This window comes from Empidonax traillii, unplaced genomic scaffold, assembly GCF_003031625.1.
Source record: "Empidonax traillii isolate 1590-97213 ecotype Southwest subspecies unplaced genomic scaffold, ASM303162v1 scaffold368:size764316, whole genome shotgun sequence".
NCBI lineage: Eukaryota > Metazoa > Chordata > Aves > Passeriformes > Tyrannidae > Empidonax > Empidonax traillii.
The window spans coordinates 4,878-15,057 of record NW_020955561.1 but is presented as its reverse complement, the minus strand read 5'-3'; the positions used below and the strand labels follow the sequence as shown (position 1 = coordinate 15,057).

The window sequence follows — 10,180 nt, the reverse complement described above, 5'->3', positions numbered from 1 at the left end:
GGATCCTTCTGCCTCTTACCTTTCCTTCTTTTCTCCACAGGACCCCTATAGAAAACGCTGCCATCCCTCTCTGTTGCACTCTTCTAGGAACAAGGACTGTAGTTTCAAACAATATTCAAGATGAAGTCCTAAATATCTTAAGTAAAATTTCTCTGCAGTTGATTAGTTACCAATTTCCACTCCTGTACAGCTAAAAAAAAAAGAAGCAGGGCACATCTACCATCAGCCAAAATCCTAGCAATTCACATCTTAAACAGATGCTTAGCCTGGTTAGCCATATGTTTCAAAAAAACCCCAAAACCCCAAACAAAAAACATCAAACAAACCCCCAAACAAACAAACAAAAAACAACCAACAAAAAACCCACAGAAGTATGTCTGGTGCCTGAAACAACATTTTTTTTACAATTTGTTTTGACCAAGCACATCCTGAAGCCTTCCATAGCAGGCTAGGTGGGGAACATGTTGCCTAGTTTCTGCTTCTCTGTTACCTAATTTCTGCTCCTGCCAAAGAAGGGGGGACAACTGAACATGTGCATGTCTTTCTTTCCTACACAATACATACGTTGGTGTCTAATTTGGTTTTATTTTGGAATAAAACCCAAAAAAACCAAAATTACGCTAGCATCACTGCTGCCATCTAGCGGACCTCTAGTCTCTCCTGAGCAGGGTGTTTTTGTCTGTGGATATTGCCTGCATCGGAGGAATTTCAGTAGTAACATCACCCTACTTGCATTCAGTCCCTTTTAGGACATTTGTATAGAGACACGGGAAAAGTCACAGATTTATCACTTTTTTTTTTTTTTTTTATTAAAACCAGATTGAAAACAAGTTATCTCACTTTACATCTCCCTTGGACCTTCCTTTATGCTAAGCACTTCCCATCTGGCTTACTATCTTTTTCTTTTTAACTTGCAACATCCTTGCACTGTCAAACTAAATTGCTATTTGCAGTAAATTTCAGCTCAAACTCTAAGACACTTTTTATTGAAGCATCTTGTTTGCCCTGGTATGGTTATAGTCCTTTTGGGATATATATTATAAAATTTATTTTCATGGGTTTATAGCTGTGCAGTAAAAATTCCCATTGTACTGAAATTTGGCTTATAAGAATCAAAGAAAGATAGTGCCTTTTTCTAACATATATAAAAAGTTACATTTTAAAATTGTAGTGATTTTTTTTTTTTATTTCTTGATATTTGCAAGCAAGCCATTCATCTTCACTCTACTCTGAATTATTTCTCATACACTTCACTGAACAGAAAAAAGGTCTTATGTTATCTATAAGAGGTACATATCTGGCTTAAGGTTTTGATTTTAGAAGTTTCTCTTTCAGACAGAGCAACATATTTTCTGGCAGGCCTTTTCTCTCACCATGTCTCCCCTCATCTCCATTTCTAAGCTCTCCCTTTCCCACTGTCTCCTATTTCCACTGCTGCCCTGGACCTTCAGACTCTCCTCTTGAGGGAGAAGCCAGCAATTTCCTCATCCCATCCCTACTTTGTGATAGTACTGTGTAACTGTTCTCTGTAGAAGAGATCTGGCAGCTGAAATTCAGACTATTTATTGAGTGCCTAGGTAAATCTTCCAAGACAACTGAAATGTGATATCTCCCTCCCCAAAATATTTTCATGCCTACAGCACTTAAGGGGAAAACTATTTAACCTTTGAGATGCTCCTACTTGGCACTTACTGTAGAAGTCAATGTTCTCTGTGAAAAAAATATTAAAAAAAAAAAAAAAAGTGATCTGCAGCTCTGGTCTTTTTAAGAAATTGCCAAGCAGAACATAAAATAGGACAACTTTCCATAGGCATTAACACCCGCTTAACACACCTGATAACATCTATTTGCATTTGAAAGAGGGGACAAAGGTGAGAATGATACAATCAGCTTACATTTACAACAGAAATCAAAGGAAGGGACAGTGATACTGCTTAAAGACATCCCTTGCTGGAGGCAATTCTTAGGCAGCGCTCAGTACTGTCCTGTAGATCACACCATTATTGCAAGGCACTACAACTGCAAGCCCTCATTAGAAAACCCATAAGCTTCAAAGTGCTTCAAGGAACTTCTGAAGCTGCAATGCTTAAAAGGAAGACCAGCAGTGACCTTTTCCAGCAAACAATAGTTCATCATACAAGCAAACAAAACAAAAACAAACAAACAAACAAAACCAGCAAAGGAATTAAGTACAGTCTGTAAGAGGGGAGAAGAAGAATAAACAGCAAATGGATAACAAGATTCAAATTCACAGTCAGTTCAGTCTAGCATAAGAGTATTAACATTTGAATAGATGGTAGCACAGAGCTGATTCTCATGCTATAGTCTTTAATAGTTTGCTTATCCTGAATGTCTGGAATTGCCACAGATAAGGATACAGCCCTGCAGCTCCTCTACCTTGAAGCATGCATTAGTTATTTACATCTGCTCGAACTCAGCACAAAATGTCCATATCTCATCTCTCTGTCTACATGATCTCATGATTCAGGCTTTTAAAAATATATATTATCATATGCTCTATAAAGGTTAATATGCACTGCACCCACTTCTACATTCCTAAGTCTGTGGATCCCACAATCTCTACAGACAGAATTTCAGATCACAGGAGTAGGTAACTCAGCAGGACTAGTCATATAATTAGAGCTATGAAGACCGAGCATTGCTATAACTTGTGCACAGGTACAAGAGACTAGATCAAATATTTGGGAATAGAAAACATTTCCTAGGCATACAGGAATGAAATATCACGAATATGTGTTCCTCTTTTTTTAATCAATCTTGCTTTGTACCTGTAGTTCCTGTAGAAGACCAAACTATTTTCACGCGTCTTCTACAGTGTGTTAGATCTTATGAAGGAAATTAGACTTTGTTTCCCTGAGAAAGATCTACCCCAAACTCATTCACTGCCTATGCAGGCTATACACATAAATGTGCTAGGTGAGTCAGACTCTGAAAAGGAGGATTTGGGGAAGTAAAGATTGCCTGAGATGGACCACAAAATGGTGAGGGGTAGGTCTCCACTTAAGTTCTTGACTTGGTCAAAGGTCAGAAATGGTCAAAGACCAGACCAAAGGTCCATCTAGCCCATTATCTTATCCTCAGAACTAACTAAGGGCAGATCTCTTGGGAAGGGTTCCCGATGATTTCTGCTTTCTTGCTTCACCTTCTCCTCACCAACAAGCTACCAGGTATCCTCAGAGAGACCTCATGTTTTTTAGAAAGTGAAAAAAGACACCGCATAGCTTTGTTGGCACAAAACCAGTGTAATAAACCAGGATTATGTTAAGGAAAAGTAATTGAATCAAATTTAACTGACCACAACAGTAAGACAAGGCATAATCTTACTCCAGTCAACATCTCCTGCATCAGACCAGTAACTATTTGGACATATAAAGACACACTCACCAACCATTCTTTCTCTCTCCAATGTACGTCACACCGTGCATTAACTCAGTGGCTTTCCCCTGCTGAGACCTACTAAATATACAACACAGGATTAGGCTCTGCTGCTGAGAAAGACAGGAAACATTATTTAAGAATAGCATTTTGGCTCTTCCAGGACTCCCCTGTGAGACAAAGGTCAAGCAGCTTACCAGCAATGTGCTGACCATGGCAATTCAGTGGTGCATAACACTGACATGGGAAGAACTTGTCAAAATTAATCACCTTGACAAAAGGTGAGCACTGCCTTCATCAGTCCTTCATCATAATACTCTCTTCGGAGATGGTGCCATTAACCATCTTTAGAGCCCAGCAGTGAGCCCAACTGATGAAACGTGTTAAACCAATCTAACAAGAACAATTCTCAGCTTGGGCAAATTCTGCCTTATTTGGCTTGGCAGATGTTAAATTGATATCACCAGCAGGAAATAGGAATGGGATAAGGAGTGTCTCAGGGGAGCTATAGGACAACAGGGCAGCCCAAGCAGGCAACTCAGTAGCTTTTTGGGAGACAAATGCATTAACGGAAAGAGCTGTAGGGACAGTCATGTTTTCATTAGGTTAGGGGTTTTTATTACAAGCCATGCAGTTGATTGATTTGACACCCTGTAGATTAACTTCTCATGCCTGTCTTTTGCTTGGAAACAGATGCTTGTATTTATATCTCAAAGAAAACCAAATATTCCTTCTCTTCATTTGACAAGTCTATTCACTCTCAGGGATATTACTATATACACAGCAATAGACAAATCAAATAGATGAATCCCTGTCCATTACTATGCTACAGCACTAGCCAGTGGTGCTATTACAGTTACTTCATCTTCTGATTTTTTTCAATAGTTTGTTGTGGATTTGTTTTTTGGTTTGCTTTTGGGTTGCTTTTTCGTTTGGTTTGGGTTTTTGTTAACCACTGCAGCTATTTTTGTCTTACAAGCAGTGTTTTACCCCTTGAAAGACATTGCAAAATTTCACCATGTGTCCTTTTCTGTGTGCAGCTATACGAGCTCAAGACCTCGATACCTGAGGTTACCAACCTTACTGCTGAGCTGCTCACGATTCACTCAAAGTTCAGTGTAGGCAACTAAAGGGTAGATTGGGAGAAAAGGAACATGTTGTCAGAGGAGGAGGAGGCTACAGCATTGCAGGCCAGTGGGAGTCATTGGGAATGTACAGTGTCAGCAGGCATGACAACTGTAAACCTTATACATGGCATGGACAGAGAAGAAAATTTTCAGATTAAATGTACATTTTTTTCTGCCTTCCTCTATTCCTTCAATGACTTTCCCTACAAGACATCCCATTAAATCTTTAACATCAAAATTCTTCTAGGTTCCAGAAAAATTAGGTAAATTACACCAGGGATATGGGTCTAGGTTCTGATGTAAAACAGTTGCTAGGGGATTAGGTTTCCTGATATCACTGAAGTTAAATTACACTCATTTAACAAAAACAGTGTTTTACCTGGGATATGACAGTCTACTTCCAGCATATACTAGAAATCCAGCTCTGCAGTGGTTAAGAGAAGCATGTTTATTCTTTACTTGATTTGCAGATTTTATTTAGCCTTTAAGGAAAAAAATTAGTCCATCCCACTTCATAACTTCATATACATTTATAATTTATGCTCTGTTGACTGACAGAAAGAGAATAAACATATTAAAATTTGATACCTGTCCTCCAAATGAAGGAAACATTTCACAACAGAATTTGCATTATTTAGCTCTGATCATCTTCACATTTAGTTGTTATGGCTGTCTTAAATATTGCTTCTATTTCTTATCCAAGAATTGAGAATCGGGTTTTTGGCAACATTTTGAGGAAATGCTCTAAGTACTAAACCATAAATCCACTTCCGGTACTCATTCTGAACTTACTTTAAATGCTCATTGATGATTTAATCCAGAATATTAAGCTTTACCATTTGTTCCTACAAAACCTGCTGCCCTGCAGGGAAATCTCTGACAGTATTACTTATTACTTATTATTAAGAAGTCAGTTTTGCAAATACTGGATGTCAGTGTTTTCTTTCATATAATTTTATTTTTAGCCAAAAAAACTTTGCTTTTACAGTAAGAATATGATATTCAGAGAGTAAGGCATCAAAGTACAAGCTAAGCAGTGGATCAAATAACTTCAACCCCAAGCCACAATTTTGAAAAAAAAAAATCAGTTAATTTTGCTTTTATGCAAATGCTATTTATCTTGCCTGTTGGCAGTTCAGACTTCATTCCATCCCAGAATGTCTGAGCACTGACATGAATGAAATTAAGTAGCGTAATCATATATCTCTAACTACTTGCCTTCTTTGCATAATCCCATTTTTTTTCATTTGTATCCAAATGAATCTAAAGAATGTAAGGACAGTATGGTCAAAGTCACCCTATAAAGAAAATACATTAGCTCCAACACCAGAATTTAAAACATATTTTAAGAATGGAAAGCCTGGAAGAAACATATCCTACTTTGAAATATAAATAGCTCTGCTTCAAGTGTAGGATTAATCCTCCACCTGGGATGATGGCCAGTCTCTTCGCGAACGAAGAACCGGGGAAGGTCTTTCCACCTTCCAGCCTGCGCATTGGATTTTTTGCCACAAACTGCTTGTGTGAGGGACTTTCAGATCTAATCCTCTTGAACACAGATTAATTGCAGTTTTGCCCTATCTTCAGGGTGTTGCCTTCCCCTTCCTGCTATTACACTCCTGTATTCTGCATTTGAATGTCTTTATTTTTAACTGATGTGCAAGCCATCAGTTACTCTCTCCTTTGAGAGAGTACAACCACTAACAGGTCTGGGATTTTACTATATTTATAATAAAAGATTTTATTTTTTTCATCGAAATAACAATTACTATGATTGCATCTGGGTTTAGTTTATCTCCTTAAACAAGTTTTGTGATTATACAGAGCATAATTCCATTAACAATTTTACACAGCTGAGCTCTATCATGAGGGAGAAAGAAATACTTGAAAAGCAGATTTATGAATTACAGGTAATGAATGTTGCTGGATCCTGAAGAACTCCTACTGCAATTACAAGCAGCTAGTTTCAAGGATCACCTACTGCTGCCAGAAACCAATACTAGGTGTTTATTAACTTTCTTCTCTATAATCCAAGCATTTACTTCCAGACCCCACCTGCAATTAGCAGTACAGTGTCTTAGTAGCCCACACATTAACTTTTATTCTTGGATTATATTAGAGATCAGAAACACCAAACGATGCAGTGCACCAAAAACTGCACAAATAGTGAGAAGACAACACAGTTATCAGAATTCATGTCCAGGGGAAAAATTATGTAGGGTATTTAAATTCCAAGTATGAACAACTGCACTATTTACTACTACATTCTTAATTTGCATTGATGCTGTGAAAAATAGCTAATTGCTGTTACTTACATAGCTTATGTAAAAACTGCAGAAGTCAGCAGTACAGATACACTGGCCATTAGGAAATAGCTGGCCACTTAAACACCATGGTTGTCACAAATGAGTGGTTAAGGTCACTCAAAGAATCACTGTTAAATGTATTACCAAAAGCCTCACTTAGAACAGCTTCTTATAGGGTCAAAAACTGTTTGTTGGTTTCCATCCTGGCTATAATCCAAGCTGGTAATCACTGGAGTTCTTAAAAAATTCGGTAGCAATGATACTGTTTCACTCGGGCTACAATCCAGGTAAGTAAGGTTCCGAGGTTGTCAGGGGATGGATGATTATCTCTCATTCCTCTCCTTGGTCAGGCAACAGGAGTCCCTTGTAGAGACAGTGCCACCCCCACCTTAGCCAAGCAAGAGTTTCTGGCACAGTCTAGGTACAGTTCACCATTCAACTCGTTACTCAAAAGCCAAAGCCTAACAGGAGTTCTGGAAATCATAGAGCAGCGTGAGGATGGGGCAGGGGTGTGTTGCACCACTGCAGAGGTTTAGAAAACACTATGTCAACTTCTACTTCTGTACATAAATAAATCTGATTGATATAGGTGAACTAAATTACCATAGAAGCCAATTTATTAATTGGGAACAAAACACTGCCCTATGAAACCTTCATTAAAAAAGCATTTAACTGTGACTAATGTTAGTATATTGTTATGTATGACCTTAAGCATTATTAAGCAGGCGGCTGACAAATTAGTGCTGCATGTCTTTTCAATGCCTGTCAGTAAGGTGCGGTTGGTACATGGCTAATCTAAATGAGGTCCTACCACAGCTGAAGCCCTTGACCTTTTTTGTGACAAATGCTAAACCTGTTAAGACACATGCATTTCAATTTAATGTGACAAAAATCAGCCTGAGAAAAAGTATACGTATACCATTTCCGTGGCACTTTACACAGTATTCCAGAATAGTTTCATGGATGGGTTCTCATTACAGCCATTTCTAGTCCTTATACTTAGATATGACAGGTGAATTTTGTAGACTTAGGATATTTTGAAGCATGTCACATAATAAAGCATGTGGCATTTTTTCCTCTTTTGATTCTGTCAGTTTGGTGACAGCAAGGATTATCAGCCCAATACAGCATGTAAGTGTGCTTGACTTTCAGCACATCAAAAGTAAATCTCAAGATGTGCTCCTGTGGTATTAATTAACATGGAACTGGAACAACAGAACCAAATCCACATCAAGAAAAGAGGTTATCTGCCTTTCTCTGGTAGAAATAGCTGGAGAGAGAGAGACCAATAAAATTACAAATCAAGTTTGCCCATTCACAGCTCCAAAAGTTTTGTAAGCATTTAAGAACCCATCTATCACCAAAAAAAGAAAAAACAAAAGGCAAATGTAGATGATAACTCGCTTTTGTGAGTTTGAAAACACCAATATGATTGTCTTTCTTAAAGGGACATTTAAGAAAACTAAGATTCGACCCCTATCCTCACAAAGTCTCTTAACCTTCCTCCCACACGTCACAGGCTTATCAGCAAGTATTTGCTCAGATGCTCTGTGATTTATGGTAAACCAAAGGGAGAGGAATTGCTTTGCAAAAAGTCTTAGGCTATGGAGAATACCTTTAGAGACCAAGTATCAACTCACATGCCCTCTAGAAGGAGCAAGGATCTGAAATATCCAGATTGCAATCACAGTTACTCTCAACATGCATGAAGTAGCCACCATACAGTGTTATATTTCACAAGCGTTTGATTGCCTCATGCCATTATTAAGAGGTGATGTTCAATTGTCATAGTTAATGATAAACTGATTATGAAACCATAAAGTTAATGAAAAAGGTATCACCAGTATTTCCACAGAATGGATGAAAGTGCACATACCTATCAGACAAAATTAAAACAACAGTAAGCAACAATAAAATGAAGAAAGAAAGCTATCAGCAGTATGAGTTATAAATAAAAAATTCACACAACAATTTGAAGGTGTCTGAATTAAGAACATTAAAAATAAGATGCCCAAGTAGAAATATCACTGAATGTTCTTCCAAGCACTTTTTCACGTAAGGTTTTCAGTCAAAATCCTGCTTTACAATATTCAGGATATGCTCTGATGCTTTATACATTAACCACTATATTGTGCTGAATAAATTATTTAATTGTGCTTTATAAGCGCTATGAAGCCTATATGCCAGGAATTCATGTGCAGAACCATTCTACATTTAAACAAAGAGAAAAGCCACAATAGAAAATCTTGCCATCTCAAATAATAAAATGTGTTTTCAAGTCTCATTATTTTTTTCATCCTCCTCTTACAGGATTACAACGACAGCCGCTTGCATGATGGACCTACGCAGATATCCTCTGGATGAACAAAACTGCACACTAGAAATTGAAAGTTGTAAGTTACTGGTGGGAGAGGGTTGGCCAAATGACAGCTGAGAACTGAAAGACATTGACAGGTTAGGCAAGACAGGAGCAAGTTGTTCAAATACAGTGTGTCCAGTGAGCTTGCACACTGAACATACCCAATGTATTTCTATAATACATAAGCCAAAATATGTTTCATTCACCATGTTGGTTGATCCAAGATTGTAAGGTGTCTTTCACAATCTCTTGTCGAGCAAGGGAGTTTATTTCTTTATGATTAGCTCCGAGGACAGCAACTGAGTACTGTCCATCTTCAGTGCGTAATCACTGCAGAACCTGAACTAACTATTTCACCTTGGTGCATTCATCCCTAACATCAAGACTAACATCTGTCACACATGGTGGTGGCAGGATTGATCAGTTGCTTTCACCAAATCACTTGGAGGTTATAAGAGGAAACAACTTGATCCTTCAAGACCAAGGTTAATGAGGGCTCTGTCATTGTCTTCCATGAGCATAGGAACAAGGTGTGCATTTACAAATTTTTGTCATTAATATAGTCTCTATATCCTTTATGATATTAGCTTTTAGAGAAATGCCTGCTAAAGGTTTTTGAAAAGAATCTTTTTTCTGTTGTTGGTCAGACCAGGTGCTGCCACTGACCACCGAGGAGTCTGTCTAAACAAACTGGTTGAGACTACTTTAAGTCCAAGGCAAAATAATGCTGCAGAATTATGTTCAAATAATGTTCAAACGAAATAATGTTCATAGAATTTCCATTTTTCACATTGTAACTGTTGCACTGAGTCCAGTAATCTTTTTTTTTGTTTTTTTGTAATAATACTTCCCTCTAAAGTGTGAGGTTTAACAGATTTCGCCAAATACAGTATTTTGTTTCAGTTTACTGCAGAAAAAGAACAATTTTAGCATTTGATGGATAGTTTGAACTTTTAAATAAACAGAGAAAAAAGCTGATCCATGATTAACAA

The 10,180-nt window shown here is 37.7% G+C and overlaps 1 protein-coding gene across 2 annotated transcripts in view; it reads left to right on the top strand.

Annotated features, from left to right (window-relative positions):
- LOC114061887 (gamma-aminobutyric acid receptor subunit beta-1-like) overlaps positions 1-9,765 on the top strand; it is a 92,175-nt gene extending 82,410 nt beyond the window's left edge. Inside the window, exons 5-6 of one of the 2 annotated variants that reach the window (XR_003572244.1) lie at positions 3,560-3,677; positions 9,140-9,222. Coding sequence is in view for 1 of the 2 variants with exons in the window: in XM_027892792.1 (XP_027748593.1) it covers positions 9,140-9,263 (124 nt within the window). In the remaining variant the exon portion in view is untranslated. Of the gene's footprint in view, positions 1-3,559; positions 3,678-9,139 lie in introns of both variants that reach the window. The other variant, XM_027892792.1, reaches the window with a different exon arrangement.
- The last annotated feature ends 415 nt before the right edge of the window (positions 9,766-10,180 follow it).